This window comes from Corvus brachyrhynchos, unplaced genomic scaffold (assembly GCF_000691975.1).
Source record: "Corvus brachyrhynchos isolate BGI_N302 unplaced genomic scaffold, ASM69197v1 scaffold27, whole genome shotgun sequence".
Taxonomy (NCBI): Eukaryota; Metazoa; Chordata; class Aves; order Passeriformes; family Corvidae; genus Corvus; species Corvus brachyrhynchos.
In genome coordinates, this window is record NW_008239139.1 from 276,833 (window position 1) to 295,112 (window position 18,280).

General features: G+C 41.5%; 1 protein-coding gene across 1 annotated transcript in view; it reads left to right on the forward strand.

The window, feature by feature from the left end:
* The window catches only part of LOC103619573 (poly [ADP-ribose] polymerase 12), a 24,082-nt gene extending 6,776 nt beyond the window's left edge, over positions 1-17,306 (forward strand). Inside the window, exons 2-12 of the mRNA XM_017739961.1 lie at positions 576-752; positions 2,461-2,755; positions 4,421-4,519; positions 7,332-7,455; positions 8,202-8,391; positions 9,002-9,122; positions 10,411-10,507; positions 11,484-11,562; positions 13,028-13,158; positions 13,809-13,960; positions 14,903-17,306. Of these exons, the coding sequence (XP_017595450.1) occupies positions 576-752; positions 2,461-2,755; positions 4,421-4,519; positions 7,332-7,455; positions 8,202-8,391; positions 9,002-9,122; positions 10,411-10,507; positions 11,484-11,562; positions 13,028-13,158; positions 13,809-13,960; positions 14,903-15,171 (1,734 nt within the window). The 3' untranslated portion in view covers positions 15,172-17,306. The remainder of the gene's footprint in view (positions 1-575; positions 753-2,460; positions 2,756-4,420; positions 4,520-7,331; positions 7,456-8,201; positions 8,392-9,001; positions 9,123-10,410; positions 10,508-11,483; positions 11,563-13,027; positions 13,159-13,808; positions 13,961-14,902) is intronic.
* The last annotated feature ends 974 nt before the right edge of the window (positions 17,307-18,280 follow it).

The following is an 18,280-nucleotide window of genomic DNA, read 5'->3' on the forward strand; positions in this document are numbered from 1 at the left end:
TCGCCGGGCGGCCGCGGGGCTCGGCCTTGGGCACGGTATGTTCCTTCGGGGGAAGGAGCTCTCAGTAAAGGCCTTGCAGCCCTTTCCGCGTCTGAAATGCGCGTTGCCCGCCTCCTTTTATTTGCGCGTGTGTTGTTGCAAAGGAGGCAGACACAGGCGGTGGTTTCACAGCTTCGGGTCTCAGCACTTCCTCCCCAGATCATCACCCTGGCGCTTCCCTTCCCGTGAGCAGGGCCGTGCCAAGGGAAAGCTGAGTGTCCCCGCATGTCCCTGTGCTGCGGGACCCTGGGGGATATACTCATCGGCTCAGAGGGAGCGATGCTCTGGAGCTTTGGTGGTTTCGTGGTTTTGAGCTGCAGGTCAAAAATGCCGATATTGTCAGACTGCACTAAGGCTATAATGACTACGAATCAGAAGTAGCGTGGCAATTATTCTCAGAGTAATTCTGTAATCTGTTTTGCAAATCACATAATGGCTTTATAGAGGAGCAGTAGGGATTTTTCTGAAAGTAGCTAGTTTGGTGTGCTTTTTCAGCTGTTCAGTGTAATGCCCATGGGGTAGCAAAGTAATGCCAGTCTGTTACACTCTTTTTGCTGTTGGGTTTCTTGAGTTCTAGGAAGGAATGCAGGTTTGTTCACAACTTCTACTCAGACCACAATCTCCGTGTTCTAAAGCAATATGGACTTGAGAATTTAAACCATGATGAACTTTGCCAGCTTCTGCTTCAAAATGACCCTTCCCTCTTACCAGAGGTGAGTATTACTGTGCGAGCTTCTTAGCCTTGTTTCAGTGAGCATCACAAAGTGGAAGACGCTTGACAGAGATGGAGATGTTGAACGTCAATTTAGTTAGCTTAATGCAAATCTTAAAATAAATCTTCATCCTCTGTTCTCGCCTGTGGTGGGTTCACCCTAGCTGGCAGCTGAGCTCTTGAACAGTTGCTCACCCACTCCTCACTCTCTTGTAACAAGCAGAAGAGATGAGCATTAACAAGAAGAACAAAAGTGACAAAACCTGTGAATGAAGACAGTGTAGCAAGTGGAGAAAAGCAGGGAGAAAACAAGTGTTGCAAAGGAACACTTCTGCTTCACCACCTCGAAGCAGACTGATGCCCAACAAGTCTCTGAGCAAGCGCCGCCTTGTAAGAAGGACCCATCTCCCCCTTCTTCCACCTTCCCTCTGTCCCCTTCCCCACTATTTTTTCTTTTTTTCATTTTTGGAGAAGGACATTATATGGCATGGAATATCCCTTTGGCCAGTTTGGACTGTTTCCTGGTTTTGGCTGGAATAGAGTTAATTTTCTTTCTAGTAGCTGGTACAAGGCTGTGTTTTGGATTCAGGATGAGAGCAATGTTGATAACACACTCATATTTTAGTTTTTGCTGAGCAGTGCTTGCTCTAAGTCAAGGACTTTTTCAGCTTTTCATACAGCCCTGCCAGCCCATAGACTGGGAGTGCACAAGAGGCTGGGAGGGGATGCAGCCAAGACAGCTGACCCAAACTGGACAAAAGGATATTCCATACCATATGACATAATTCTGAACACTAAAACTGGGGGGAGGTGGCCCAGGGATGGCAGCACACTGATGGGGACTGGCTGGGCTTTGGTCAGTGAGTGGGGAGCAATTGTGCATCACTTGTTTTGTCTAGTCTTTTATCATCATTATTTCCTCTTTCTTTTATGCCCTATTAAACTGTGTTTATCTGAACCCCACGAGTTTTACTTTTTTTCTGATTCTCTCCCACATTCCCTGAAGGGAGTCAGCGAGAGGCTGTGTGGTGTTTATCTGTTCCAGTTTCAGCTGACACAGAGTTAATTTTCTTACTGGTACCATGTACAGTGCTGTGTTTTGGGGTTAATATGAAAATAACTTTGGCAACCCACTGATATTTTGGCTTTTGCCAAGTAGTGCTTACGTTCAGTCAAGGACTTTCCAGCTTCCCATGCTCTGCCAGTGAGGAGCTGCACAAGGAGCTCCTCCAGGAGGGAGCTCTTCCTCCAGGAGGGAGCATGGCCAGGACAGCTGACCTGAACAGACCAAAGGGATGTGTTATCAACACTGTTTTGGTCACAAACCCAAAACATAACATGGTATGGTCTGCTGTGAAGGAAATTAACTCCATCCCAGCCAGATCCAGTATGTCTTACCATCAAAATCAGGTCCAAAAAATTCACTATTCCAAAACTAGAAAATTAAGAGATGTGACTTAGCACTAAATCTTATCTGCTTGAGAATGTCTGTAAGAATGTTGTCTGTTGAAAAATCCTTCTAAACATTAGCAGGGCAAAGGAAAAGCTATCAAGTAATCATTTGGAAAAAAAGAAGAAAGAAAAAATGTATCTTTTAAAAGCAAATGTATGCACATAGCCATACAAAACTAAAAATCATGGATTCAAACAGTCTAAATGAGCGCATTGTACTTTAATCTTTGAATTTTTCTTTTCTTCTCCTACCCAAGGTCTGCTTGCATTATAACAAAGGTGATGGACTTCATGGATCTTGTACCTTTAAAACATCCTGCACCAAACTGCATGTTTGCCAGTACGTTTTGCGTGGCCAGTGCAGATTTGGCAGCAACTGCAAACGGTCCCATGACTTATTAAATCCAGAATGTTTTGAGAAACTGGAGAGACAGGGAATGAGCTCAGACATTATTGAGAAACTACCTTCCATTTATAGAAACATGTATGACATAAAAAATGGCAAAAGGAACATGAATGACATAGAAGATGCCAAGTCTTCACCGTGCAAAGGTAAATAATATCATCTTTTGAATACCTCAGAAGAGTCACTGCAGTGAATTTAATATTTTCCCAGCTGTCATTAAGAAAACGGTATTGAGTCAAGGTTCTGAAAGGTTAAAATTTTAGCTAAGAGTTAAAAGAAAATTTATATTAATTAAGATACAGAGTAGAGAAACAAAAGACAAGTTAATGATTAGTAGATGCCTAAGCTAGAGCCAAGTGATGTATTATTTGCCATTATATTTTACGTTTTGTTTGTAGAAGGAAACAGAATAAATGAACTGTCATCAAAACAAATTGAAACTAATTGAAACCAATAGAACTAAGAACAGCACCTGGGTTTCGTAATAATGAATCAAAAGTAGGAGATCTTGGGCTGTGCCAAGAGGTCATGAAGGCCTGCCAACAGCAAGAAGGTTAAAAGGTTACTGTGAGGAAGACATTCCTGACTTCATCTTTCAGGACCACTGACCCAATTCGAGACCACCGACCCAATTCAAGAGAGAAGCTGCGCACGCGTGAAAGACCAATGATCTCATTTTAATACAAAGCGGAGGATGGGGGGTGCTGGGGTCATACATATGTAGAAGATGTAAAACTTTGTGTAATAAATAGAGAACAAAGAACCTTGTACTTTACTTTGCTGGCGTGTCTTTAGGAGGCTACTCCCATGCCGCCCGCCAGTGCCTGAATAAACATACCACTTTCTAACTTTAATTAGTTAGAGGGTCTTTTGTCCGTGGATATTGGGATTTAATGAATCAGTATTCACATCTTGATTTGTCTTTTAGGAGCAACCTTGTACCTGTCTCAGAGATCTGTGTCTTGACAAGTGAAGTCAGGAGAGGTTTCTGAGAAAGACAGTGCTGGTGTTCATAAAATTCTTAAATTTGAGGTTAAAAAAGCATAACAGGAACTGGAAACGGGGAGCTCTGTAATTTTGGGGTTTCTTTGGTAAAATATGTAAAGGTATATTCTGTTTAAGAATAAAGGTTCTAAAGGTATTCTGTTTAAGAATAGGAGTGGTGGTTACTTGTCTGATTATAAACTATTTAATTGTTTTTCTTTAATGTAACAATTGTCTAGCACAAGAATTTGCAAATGGCACTATTCTAGTTACTTCTTAGAAGTGTAATATTTTGTTTGCACTTTTCTTTTGAAGTTCTTTCTTTAGAATTGTAAGTTAAGTATAGCTTAGCAGGAAAAAAAAAGGATTAACAGAATGGAGAATCCAAGTGTGTATGTTCATCTCCACTATTCTGCCTGCAGTTCCTTCTTTTTTATTTCCTTAATGTGCTTTAATTTATAGAATATCAAATTTTGAAACTTCATATTTTATAGCTGCCAGTGTATGATCAGCTGTGTGGAATGCACAGTTAACTTGAGTCCATCTGGAAGTGTAAAGGCATTGGATTCTATTCTCATTCTGTGGTGATAGCTAAAAACTGTATCCGAGGAAGTCAGCAGTTACAGGGAAGTCAAGTTCAGAAAGGATGGATACAGGGATGGACTTGGAGTATACAAGGTTATCAAAGGCTTCAGTGTCTTTCTGGAGCTGACTGCAGTTAGGTAGTTACAAACACTGCCTTTAGGCATCTTCCCTAGGGATAGGAGCACTTTTAAGAGGGCTTGTTGTACAAAGGGTATTAATAAGTCTTATAATTCCCTCCCTAGACAGAAAACCCAGCTCTAGACGGAATTCCTCAGCTACAAATGATGATGAACCAGAACAGATATGTTTACATCATCTGTACAGAAGTTGTGGCTTTAAAGGTAGGTTGTCTCAAGTATCAGTACAGACTGTGTCAAGTCCAGCCTGTTTTTCTTCTCTCATAAAGAAGAAGTGGTAGATATCTTTCACAGAAAGGAGAAACCTCAGAGTTTCTATTTGTGTTTAGTTAAATCTCACCAGTGTCTTGAGTACTGTAGGAAAGTGTTTGACCTGGCACACCATACAAAGGAAGTGTTTTGTTTTGCTCTGGAATCTGCCCGTGCTGAAGATTGGCTACTCTACCTGTGTTTACCTAAGGGATTGCTGAATGATAGGAGTCACATTTCCAAACAGGAAAGATGCAAAAGATACTCTGAATTCTACATTCTCTGTTGTTTCTTCTAGTACTCTTCTGTTCCATCTGTCTTAGCTGTCTGCCTTTCAGAATGTTCCAAGGTGTGCAGGAAAAGGCTGCTGTGCCAGCTTTCTTGTTGACTTTGTGTCATCTTTTCCTTCTTGATGTTCTGACCTGTGGTAGCTCCCTGAAGTACTGCACACCTTCTCATACGAATTGTGTGGTGCAGTTTCTCCTTGACTTTCCCTGTAGTTAAGTTTCCTTTTGTTCTGCTGTGCAAATTGACCTCGGGTTTATGCGCATGTGTGCTGGTGATGTCACCTTCACTCCTGTTGAGGAGTGACTGTACACTGACTTTGAACTCTGAGTAACACTTGTGATACCTGGCTCACTGCTACCATTGCTCTTCTTCGTGGGGCCTGGACCTCTCAGAGATTTGCTGAAGGGCAAAGGACTTTGAGACTAATGGAATAATATCTGTGTATGTATCAAAAGAGAGGAAAGGTGATGGTGGTTAACCGGGTTGTATTGGAAAGCGTGGGACCTAGGCATGGTGGGACGGTGACTTTGCTTCCTAGTGGCTGGTACAGTGCTGTGGCTTGGATTTAGTATGAGAAAAACATTGATAACACACACTGATGTTTTAGTTGTTGCTAAGTAGTGCTTACCCAAAGTCAAGAACTTTTCAGCTGCCCATGTTTTGCAAATGAAGAGGTGCACAAGAAGCTGGGAAGGAGCATGGCCAGGATAGCTGACCTGAACTTGTCAAAGGGCTATTCCATACCATTAGAATATTGTGCTGTTGGGGTTTTAGGAATTCTCCTAGGGTTTTTTTTCTGTTAAAGGAATTTTCCCCATACGTGTTGCTAGGGGGACAAATTGCTGGGTATTTAAGAAAAACAAAGAGCTCCCCATTGGGGGTGGGATGCATCTGGCTACTCTTTTGTTTCACCTGGGTGTGTGGGCAGTCGGTCCGAAGGAGAGGAAGGCTGCTTTTCCTTCTGTGGAGAAAAACCCCAGGATCCCCAGCCCACCTTCCCTGCCCCGCTGGGAGCCGGGCCATGGCCGCCCTGCCCAACCGCTGCTTCGAGCCTCCACTACTTTGTAGCCCTGCTCACCCTGCCTGCCCAGACCTCCAGGGGGTTCCCCGCTTGGATACATCGGGTTTGCCACCCGGGATTTGTGCTCATCCCTGCCGCTCCAGCCTGCTGTTCACGAGGGTCCGGCCGGACACCAGGATCGGCTGGCCCGGGTGAAGCCTTTGTCCCATCCCTTCCCGGGATCCCAGGGCACCAGTGCCGCGTGCTCCCCGAGCTCGCTCTGGAGCGCCCCCTGCAGCCGCGGGGGAACCATCGCACCTGCCCTGCTCACCGGGAGCCGCCAGCGCCCCTGCCGGCTGCGAGCGGAACTGCACCCGAGGGGAAAGGGCCTGGCAGCCGAGAAGGCTGGGACTGGGTTTGTGATTGTTTGCTGTTACTGCCGTAGTTATTGGTGTTTGTTTGACTGGTTATACACACATAGATATATCATAGTAAAGAACTGTTATTCCTATTTCCCACATCTTTGCCTAAAAGCCCCTTGATTTCAAAATTATAATAACTCGGAGGGAAAGGGAGTCGCACCTGCCATTCCAAGGGAGGCTCCTGCCTTCCTTAGCAGACACCTGTCTTTCAAACCAAGACATATACTCAGCATATAAACTGTGGGGAGTTGGCTGGGAGGGGCTGATTGCTGCTTGGGAATGGGCTGGGCATAAGTCACTGGGTGGTGAGCAATCCTAGTGTGCATCACTTCTCTTTCTCGGGCTTTATTCCTCTCTTGCTTTTTGTTAACTTCCTTATAGATATATGAGAGTGTATATCTACATATATACTTATACTTACACTTACAAGTATATCATATATATACTTACACTTTATATTGTACTTTATTATATTTATATTATATTGTACTTTATTTCAGTTACTAAACTGTTCTGATTTCAACCCACCCTGGATTTTACCTTTTTCCTGTTCTCCCCATCTTGCTGGGGCAAATGGGAGTAAGTGGCTGTGTTGTACTTAGTTACCATCTGAGGTGAAACCATGGCAGTCCTTCTCCTATCTTAAAACTAAGCACTGCTGTGCTTTGGATTTTTCCTCAGTAATACCACTTTGTGATGTAGTTGTTAAGCATAAATACATTTTTTTCTATTTATGAAATAATAGCCTTGTATGAGCCTGTCATCTTTATTCTTTTTTTGTCTCTGGAACTGAGAAAGATCTGTGCAATTTTAATGTGCAAAGAGAATCTAGTATGTACAGGAACTGACCTTCTACCTAAGCCCAAAAATTAAGTGTTGCTTGCTTATGCTGAAAAATTCTGAACTACTGCTTGTAATGGTTCCATAGGTGAACACTTCCCCTAACTATCCTTTTGATGATTTTACCAGCTAGGTGTACAGCCCTGAAATGTTGGAGTTCTCTCATAGCCTGTTAAAATAATGCATCTCCTAATTCTTTTTTTAAAAACCTTTACAGAAAAGTGTATCAGAACCCATTTTCACTTGCCATATAGATGGCAGGTCTCTGATGGTAAAACCTGGAAGGACTTCAAGAATATGGAAGAAATAGAAAAAGCATATTGTGACCCAAAGAATGTCAGGTACAAACTCTTACAAAAATTTATAATGTTTGGAGTTTGCTATATTGTACCAGGCCCTTAGTGGCTACAAATTGCTACAATTCTACTGTAGTCATTATATAAATAGTTTCATATGGCATTCTTCTGCTGACCTCACCTTGCATGAGATTTGGCCCTCCTTCCCCCTTGTCCCACAGTCCGTATCATGGAACTGGCAGAATACCTGGAGAGAGAGAGATATACTCTTGGGTGCAGAGCACATGAAGAATATGGCAATACCTTTCAGAGTTTGAACTCGTTATGTAGCACGAAGAGAGTATTGGAAGGGGCTCATACCAGTATGCCATGTCCCATGCTGGAAAATTACCTGTTCCTCTTCTGTTACAGCCTCTTCGAAGCCCTTCTTAAGTTTAGGACAGTGTTCTCTTTAGAATATAGTTGGTCAGCAAGAAGGAGCCAGTGCCTGTTTTCCACCGTTCCTGTTTATCTTATGTAACTCACTAATTTAGGAGTGGGTTGTGGTTATTGCCCATAGAACCAATGTGAGAGATAATACTGAAATGCAAAATATGTACAAATACGAAACAGAGCTAGCATACAGAGTTGTGAAAAGTGCAAAGTGCAAAGCACACAATGTTGTGAAAAGTGCACCTTTTGTGTTCTGCTTTTGGGTGAGATCAACTTAATTTGCAAATTTGCAGTGGGCTTCTGAACCTATGAGTAAAGCTTCAAACAGTTCCGATTTTTTTCCCTCCTTTTTTTTATAGATTTGATTATGCTGTTACTGAAAGTGGCTCGTTCTGTGTCGGTTTTCAAGATATGTGCTGTGGGTTTGCAAAAGTCAGACGTCTTTCTACAGCCTCCTCTGTGACCAAACCTCCTCACTTCATTCTTACAACAGAATGGATCTGGTATTGGAAAGATGAATACGACATGTGGCAGGAGTATGGAAAACAAGTAAGTGTGGAGAAATGGGGAGACTCCTAACTCTGTGTGAGAAGTGCGGAACTCTGAAAAGTGCACAGCGTTTTTAGCCTCCCCCTCTTTTGTCACCCTCTTCCTCTCACTCATACTGTACAGATGGACATTAAAGGCCTAATGGGGTCTTTTCCCTGAGATTTTGATTGGTTCAGGTAGAGGACTGATCACTGGTGAGTCACAAATATTATCAACAGATATATTCAGTGAGCTGTGTCAGATAGGAACACATTAATACATTCTTTCCATTGCTTCTGAGTAAAGCCTCCTTCTCTGAAGTTCCAGTAATACTCTGCATCTTTGTTGGTCTAGTTGGTGAATGTGTGGTCTGTCCTGGTTTCAGCTGGGATGGAGCTAATTTACTCCCTGGTAGCTGGTGCAGTGCTGTGTTTGCATTTAGTATTAGAATAACATGAATAAAACGGTGAGATTTTAGTTGTTGTTAAGTGGTGCTCACTCTAAATCAAGAATTTCTCATATGCTGATATATCCTGCACCCACCATACATACAAGAGTTGTTGGTTTTTAAACTTCCTTGTCTATAACAGACCAGGAGAAACTTCTTTTTTCTCTATTTTTGGCCTGACAGGGTGATCTTCATGCAGCTGCTACTGTCTCCAGTGATGACCTGGAGAAGGCTTATTTGGCCAAAAGTTCTTCAAAGCTGACCTTCAAAGCTGGAAGACATGAATATGAACTAAATTTTGAGTGTAGGTTGCATTTGTTTTGTTGTTTCGTTTTGTTCCTGCCTCCCAGGTCTCCTGTGTTTTTGAACTATCTTTTACAGAAGATATAAGAGAGAAATTTGGACTTTGAATTGCAATGCTTACAGAGACAGAGCTTCTATCAAAGTTCTCAGGATAAGAGCTGTTCATATAAGCAGAGTGGCATTCTATTCCTTCAAAGCTTTTATTTTTGAGAAGTTCTCGTGCTAGGTTTCAAAATGTCTGCCAGAAAGTCCAAGTATGACACTGATGCTGGCACTAACACAAATGGTGAGGAACTTCTGAAAGATTTGACAAGCCAGCTTCTGGTCTGCTTTAATCACTGGCTTGCAGGAAAACAAATGCTTGGACAAGGTGTAGGGTCCAGACAATCCTCAGCATTGCAAGATTTTTGCAGATATTTTCTTTTCATCCTGTCTGGAAAGGCTGAGAAAATACCTTGAGTAGGTCAAAGTAGGAAGAAGTGTTTTCCAAGAGTTCAGGAAATATAAGCCACAAAAGTAATGGCACTGTCATCCCTGAGCTGTTCCCTTTTCTGGTATCCTTCTGAAAAATTACAGAGAACAGTGGTAGGAATCAGCCTGCCTAGACTGTCAGTTTGGTGTAGTTGTCTTTGATCCAGCTCTCCATTACTATCTCATTCTGTGTGAAAAGAAGCCTAACAAAAAAACCCCAAAACAAAAAACCAGAAAGGGCATGTTGTGTGCTCTTTGTGATTTAATCAAAAGCAATGCTGAAAAACTTGTCCAGCTTAGAAGTGAAAATTGCACAGTAAAGCAGTCCCTTTTCTAAGGTTTGGGCTTTTTTAGTAACTTAGGCAAAAATATGCAGTGTAGATGTCTTCCAAAACTTAATTTCTAGGCTTGATGATGCCAAGAGGTTTTTTTGTTTGTTTGTTTTCCTGCGTGTCTCTGAAGATGAGGCCTCATTGTCCTGGCTGGTACTGACTCTTAATTGTTAGTATGATGTCGCAGTAGCTGCAGAGGTTCCAAGATCCAGAAGGAATGCCTCTAAAATATAGGTTGCTGTGACTTGTTTCTGTTGGTGGTCAATAAAAATTAATGGTCTGTGATAGATGTTGAGTTCTGTTTACAGGGTTTGAAATCTACAACTAAATGTAGGAAGAAAGTATCTCAGTTGCAAAATGAGGAGGAAGGAGTCCTTTTGTTGATGTTTTTGACAAAGCAACTTAGAGGCAAATGTGGCTGCAGTGTGAAGGCTTTCGAAAACATCTTTGATTGTTCATGGGATTCTGTTTGGTTTTTTTTCCCAGCCATGATGCAGAAAAACCTTCACTACAGAACAGAGAGAATGATTTGCAGAAGACCTAAATTTGTCTCTCAGACAGAGGTGGAAAACACAAGAGCCAGGTAAACCACAACTGCTCATTCTGAGGTGATGAGTTTAGTGCTTTGTGAATGCAGAATCTTCCATGGGTGCAAGTAGGGTGAAGAAATAGCTGTTAAGGCAATTGTGAAAGACCTGGAGAGGGAAACGGACATACCTTTCCTACAACCATGTCTAGCCAGGGCAGTGTTGCAGCCTGGCCAGCAGTTCCCAAATCAACTTAGGAACCTCTATGGTGAAGAAAATTTGGGCTTGGCCACAGGAAGTGTGGAAATGTAGGAAATAATTCAACACGTAGCAATGTTGGAGGGAGCTGCTGACTTCAACAGTGAATACAGATGGAATCAATAATGTTTATGTGTACTAGCTCTTTCTGAGAGCTAGTACATTGAGTAATTTTCAAAGCTAAGTGCAAGTTTAGAAAAATTCTTATGAGATCAGCCAGACAATCTGAAAGGAAAGCAGTAGTTGTTACAGATAGAGCAAAAGGTGGGAGCTTGCAACGAAATACAATTGCATGTAACAGCCAGTTTATGCACATTCCCTTGCAGCACACAACAGTCCTTGCTTAAACACTGAAAAGAACAGCTAAGCACGCTAATTAAAATTGGGGTGGAAGTAGAGGGGAGGACTGTGTCTATCCTGTTTCTGTCAAACTGATGTGATAATGGATGCATTTGTATTTACCTACCCCAGTGTAGCAGAGCTTTTATACATACATTCACCTCTGCAAGAGAAATCCTTACATGTTTAGTTCAGAGTATATCTTTCTTTTTTTCTAATTTGGCATCTTGCTTCCTGACATAAATCTTGACACGATGACTTGGAACAAATATTTTCATGTGCTGAATAGAAATGACAGTTTTGAAATATTTTTGAATATGTCCAGTTGCCTGTAGTCTCCCTAAGCTTGACAGAAATGTTAAGTATAATGTGTACATAAAATGCCATGTTTAGTTTTATTTTAATTGTCTTTTTGTAATGTCTTATAATCTACAGGGGCTTTAAACATTCAGAAGGGTTTAAGAGCATTCCAGCTCACTGGGACAAATCTGCCCTGCCTGAACTGGGATTTAAGGTTTGGAGCTTTTTGGGGTTTTTTTTCTGTCAGTTTTGTCATGTAAGGTTTATTCCATTACAAGGTCAGTGTTTCCTCTGGCTCTGTAAATGACTGTTTCTAATGTAGCATAATACAGAGGTATTGGTAAATTTGAGCCTGATATCACACTGGGCAGACCTGAGGTGAAACAAATGGTGGCAGTGAAACTGTGGCAACATGGACTTTCATGGCTACTATTAAATCCCTTGCCTTGGCAAATTTGCTGTGTTAACAAGAACGCTACTGGTGCCCAAAATTTGTTGTTTTGAAGTCCCAACACATGCTGAAGCATCAGAGGTAAATGATGCCTCTGAACTTCAGGGTAGCCATTCCCTTAGCTGTAGACTGTTGTATGTCTATGGAGAGCTGCTGAACATCAGATTTCACAAAATCACACAGAATGGTTGGGCTTGGAAGGGGGGACCACTGGAGATCATAGAGACCAACCCCCCTGCTAAAGCAGGTTCACCTAGAGGAGGTCACACAGGATTGTGTCCAGATGGGTTTTAAATATCTCCAGAGAGACTCCACAACCTCTCAGGGCAGCTTGTTCAGTAATAGATAATATTTTATTATTTTATTATTTTATATTTTATTATTACTTTATATTTTATTTTATTATTATGGATATTTTATTATTACATTTATTATTATTTTATTCACTTCAGTGGAGTAAAACTTGTTTACCTTTGTAACACACCCAGTTAATACCTGCGTGGTTTACCTTCTCTGACTTCTGGTCTGCTTCCACCAGCTCCTCTGTCAACTCCAGTAACTGTACCTACAGAAAAAGTGTTATCTGATGCTCAAAAATCACTATCTTGCAAAATGCAAATCCTCAAGAAGTTGTCACGAAGAAATAGGGAAGACTAATGTTGACATTTTTTATGTTCCTATGAAATCATGCAAGTAAACTTTGCTTCCTTTCAGGACTGTCATGTAATGAACTGATTTTTCAGTAGTGTGATTGTGCTTTTCCCTAAAATTGTTCAAATAAAGCCTCTTCAATTGGTCTAGAAACACAACAGGCAGTGCAGGGAGTGTAAACTAAAAAGATTCTCTTTGGTTTTCTGCAATGTAAATTCTCAGCTCCTTTTTTATTTATGTGCTCATTTCTGCTATGTATTTAGATACCGTTTGATGCATGCAAATATATCTTGACCCAAATATTAAGAGGGGTTGAGTGGCTGCACAAAAGCATGCAGATCCTTTATTGTCCTGTGAGAGAGCAACCTGGGTGTCATAAACACTACAAGTTCCCTAGATTAGAGCTCACTTTTCCAGAGTGGGGATTTTCGATCTGCATTTTTTCCTAGATTATTTTGACTGCTCATACCTCTGCTTCACAAAAAAGACTTTAAAAGTCTGAGTAGGGCACTAGGTAGGGTGGCTTTGTTATGATTAAATAAAAGATGAGAGTAGCTTTTCAAACTTTTCCTTGCAGCTGATTGAGCTTGACTGTTCTTCTGAAGAATACAAGAAAGTCAAGGTGGACTTTCAACGCACAATGCCCAGAGCAGCTATTAAAAGGATTTGTAGAGTTCAGAACCCATCCCTCTGGGAACTGTATCAATGGTATGTGTAAAACACTGCTCTGCTATGTATGCATGATGTTTGTTGTTGCTGCAGTTAGCTGTGTGCTGTATGCTAGACACACACATTCCTGAAATGCCTCTGCTTCCACTCTCCCACTGAACTACCTGCCTAGTATCAACTAACCCAAAACTCTGTCAAGACACAGAGCTTAGAATAGTCAGATTCGGAGCTTTGTGGGAGGAATCCTTGCTCCTGACTTCTGCCAGGCCTGTGTCCATGACAGCTTCCTTCAAGTGAAACCTTGGAGCTGGTAATGAGCCACATCTACCACAATGTTTTGCAGCTGGTCAAAAGTGAAACAGCCTTCAAAATTAAATGCAAAAGTCATGGAGGGCAAGCCTTAATATGAACTAATACGAATAGGTGCTCAGGGAAAAAAAATAATGCTGAGATTTTTCCCCCTCTCTTCAAAGGCAGTGAATGAAAGAAAACATTGTAGTATTAATGCATTTGTGTATAATGAAAGCATGTTTGTATGCAGCCTGACAGCAAGATTTGTATGCCCAAATTAGGCTTTACTGTAAGGATTTTGAGAATATACTCTGTAAAATTGTGTTTGAGTGCCCGTATGGCTGGAACCTGGGGGGACGGCCTCTGTGGAACTGCAAAGATTCTGCTTCTCATTGCAGGCAGAAGGACCTAATGCAGAAGACCAATGGTGGAAAGGCTGCAGATGAGCGATTTTTATTTCATGGGACTAATAAAAAAGACATTGATGCCATCTGTCAGCAAAACTTTGACTGGAGAATCTGTGGCCTTCATGGGACAGTCTACGGCAAAGGTTGTTTTTACCTCTTTTAGTAATCCTAGACTTGCTAAAAAATTCTCAGTACTCACTGCAGAGGTGTAAAGTTTAGAAAGCATTACTTGGCCAGTCCTGGGCTTCTTTCTGTTGTGATGTGGGCAACAGAGCTGAATTTCACAAGGGTCATTTGGAGCTAAGGCACACTGAAAGGCCTTGGGCTCTGCTCTCCTAAGTCCTTGCAAGAAAAGACAGACTTAGGAGAGGTCAGTTGTGGAGTTGGCTTCTGCTGGACTCCAGGCTTAGTGCTGTTCCAGTTTCTCCCAACTCCTATAGGAAAGCAGCCTGGCTTTTTTTTTTTCTTTTTTCTCCCCCAGGAATGTAAATGCCATTCTGGTTACAGGCTTTTTGCCTTGTTAGCAAATTATATCCTTTTACATTGTCCTGTGTACAGGAAATTACCAGCACACGGAGTGGAATAGCTGAAACAGGCTGACTGGCTGACTACCCACCTTTCTGCTTGAATACTTTGTAGCCCTCAGAAATGTTAGAGAATCACAGCATATTCCAAGTGCGAAGGGACCCACAAGGATCATCAAGTCCAACTCCTAAGTGAATGGCCTGTAAGGGGATGGAACCCACAGCTGTGCTGATGAATATTAGTAGCCTCTGCCAGGAGAGGAAATTTGGTGATATTGGGGAAGGTGGACATCTAGGATCAGGAGGAAATCCTTTAGAGGATTATGATAACATTTAAAACATTGCTGGGATGGCTTTTTAATATGTGTGCTGTGAAAACTAAAAAGTGGAGGTAATGCATAGTGGTCATTTTCATGTAGAGGGACATACAGGACAAGTGAAGGCTTTGGAAAGGCTGCTCATGAACTGCATAATGGGTTTGTTAATTCATTTTCACACAGTATCATTTTGTTCCTGCAATGTTGATGTCTTACCAACTCTGTCTTGGTTTCTCTTCTGCAGGAAGCTATTTTGCAAGGGATGCATCTTATTCTGACAACTACTGTGGGACAGACTCACACACCAAGACCATGTTTCTGGCACGAGTGCTGGTGGGGGAGTTCACTGTTGGTAGTTCTGATTATGTTCGGCCTCCCATGAAGGACAGCCAAAACTTCTATGACAGTTGTGTGAATAACTCTTCAAACCCTTCTATCTTTGTCATCTTTGAGAAGCAGCAGATTTATCCAGAGTATCTCATAGAATACCAGGCATCAGCAAGATATCTATAGCAGCCAAGCCTGTCATCCTTATGTTTAACTGGTTTAAACATTTTTTTAGTTTTGGCTTAAGAGAGAGAAACTGATTTCGAAGAAGCTGTGTGATCAGATAGGTGAGTGGTCAGAAACATTTTTTCTCTATCCTTTCTGTGCAATAGAAAACAAGGCATAAAAAGACAGGATGTTTTAGAATTCCTAAAATCTTGTGTCTGTATCCTATCTTTAGCAGCTTCCACATTTCCCTGCATTATGAGAGCCCTTCCTAAATTTATTAGAAGAATTTGCTGATGGTTGTAGCATGAGGATTGGCTATGACTGCCAAGTTTAAACAATTTTTAGTTACTCTTTCAGGATAGATCTTTACACATGCTCACTGGTCAGAGGCTCTGTCCCTCTACCTGTTTATCTTTTAACTCAAAAGTGGATAAAACACGTGTTTTAGTAATCTGTCTCCTGTAACAGTAGACATTCAGGTGTTTGCAAATGTGAGTGTACAATCTCTGTGCTCAACTCATTGCATAAATTACTAGTAGCACTCTTCTTTTTTGTCCCTATTTAATCTGCACCAACAAAACCTCAAAAATTAAACTTGCTTGTTGAAAAAGAAGAGAGACTTATTTTCACTTGTTGAGTTTCTCATTTGAAACAAGTACCAAAGATACAAGCATAACAGGGGTTGCTTGGTGCTGTGTGACTCAGTTGATGTACTCTATCAAATAAATACTCTATTTTATGTCTGTGAGAACACAAGTTTTTCATTACTTTCACTGTGCCTACAAATGAAAGAGTGCTGGCAGGTGCTAGGGAGGAAGCAGAGGAGGCAACTCACACTGTTATTTAATACCATACTTAGGAGGGAAATACACGGCTTGTCCTGCTTGATTATCGGTACCTTGTTTCTGTGGATGAACTTTATTGTTCCTTTACAGCTGTTGGGAAGGATGGTGAGTGACTGTCTCTCATCAGGTGTACTGCCTCTTTGGGTGCAGGAGATTCACAGGTTTCCTGTGTAATCAAGCTAACTTTGGACTTTTTTCAGGAAAGATGTGCTTACTAAGGAAGTGGTCTTCAGCCACAGAGCTGAAACCTTTAAAATGTGAAGATCCGGTTGAATATTTAATTATGCCCATCAGAACAAGATAATAGTGTTGAGCAGTCATCTTACATGTGTGTAATCAAAAAACTTGAGCGTGCAAATATTTTTTTAAGATTAAAGTTGCTGATGCATAGAGAAATACTTTATCATAGGTTTAATGTGCTAAATTAGCTATAAGTCAGCTATAGCGTACTGCAAAAGCCTTAAAAAATACTTTCCATATGACCTAAAAAAGCTCATCTCTAGCTGCATTCTGTGTACTTCTTTTTAATTCATCTGGATGATGACTTACAGGTGTACACTGGGTAACTATTACTTCAGCACTGTGAGCCAGGAGCTCGGCCATGATTAGCTGGAGTAAGGCTGTGCAGACCCCTTTTTATGTGAACTGCAAATCTACCAGCATGATACCTAAAGGAAAATACTCCTATTTGTGTTTAATCCCAGTAAAACACAGGATAGGGAAAGGCAAGTTGACTGTGTTATTTCTTCTGAAAGATTTGTAATAGAACATAAATGATAAATCTCATGTCAGCAAATGAGCTTGTCAGCAAATAGTACATTCATTGAGGAGGAAAACATTTATGTGGGAAAGCTTTCCTACCTGTGCAGAATAAGGTTTTTCTGCCAAAAAAACCGCCATATTCATCTACATGTTAATGGCAAATGAGAGTACTGGTAGTATGCCTTTCTTCCTCTGAACATAACCAGAATTTCAGGTAAGAACTAGGATAGCTAAAATTATGTTAATCTTCTGTCAGAAAATTGAAACAAACATCCTTTTTCAAGGAAGAAAGTTGAGATATTTTTATTGACATTTTTTATTGTATTTTTAAAATGTTTAACTTGATTCTTGGCGAGGATGTGTGTATGCTTGTGTGTGTGTATGAGTGTAAGTAAAACAGCGAATAAAATGCCTGGTTATAGTAATTTGTCATCTGTTATTTCTCTATTATCACAGAAAAATAAAAGTTGCCATGTTTTCCACTTTTGAAACTGCAGGGGTAACTTTCTTGTGTATAGTAAATAAACAGGTATTCAAACCACTAAATTCCTTCTGATGGTTTTCTCTCTAACAATACTGAAAGTACAATGTTTCAATACACTTGTGAGTTTTTGGAAGCTACAGCTGTTTGGATTGCATTTGGAAATGAACAGATTAAAGACATGTTTGCATTAAATCCAAACTTTGGACAAAAAGTAATATTGAACCTCTTTTCTGAGTGAGGAGGAGCTCTTTTGGCTACTTAAGCAACTGAGCAGGAAGAGTGCAGTAATCTGTCACTCACTCCCATGCAATGTGAGGAGAAAGATAAGCTGAGAAGATTGTTTCCTTTTTCGGTAGCAGGTCCATCCTGGCAAGACCGACTGCACAGCCAGCAGAAGCCAAACAGCTTGCTGTGCTAGCCGTGGGGTATGGAGCATGGGGGTTTATAAGCCCTGATCCCACACCTGCTGGGCTGGGAAGGGGGCTGGCAGCCAGCCAGCCAAAGGCAATACACTGCACCCTTTAAGGAGGCTTACCTGTAGCCAGGTTTGTCATGATGTTCTGACTAGATTTTATAAGATGTGGATGTCAAAATCCTGTCTAAGTTTTGGCAGCAAAGGAGTGGCAGTATCTGGTGTGGATACCTGCAGCCTGGCAAAGTAAGGGCTGGTGGGTGAGAGGAACTCGGGTGGATGGCACATACCGGCTGTGGTGGTGTGCTCAGTGCTGCTGGCCTTGGAGAAGGAGCGTGGCTTCTAGGAACCCGTGCTCAGAGATGCCTTAGGGCCAAAGGGCAAGCGGGAGTTGCAGAAATGCTGCTTAACTTGGAGTACATCCAGCAGAAAATCCAGGTGGCATGGCTGTTACATGGGCAGCGTTTCTGGTGCTTCCCTGTTTCACCAAGAGATAGGCTTCATGGCCTCCATAGCTCCCCTTGCACTTCTTGCTTCAGGCCCATCACAAATTTGCCTCTATTGCAAAAATCCTAGCAAATGAGGAAATTCTCCCTCCTTGAAAGTAGCACCAGCTCCCAGCAG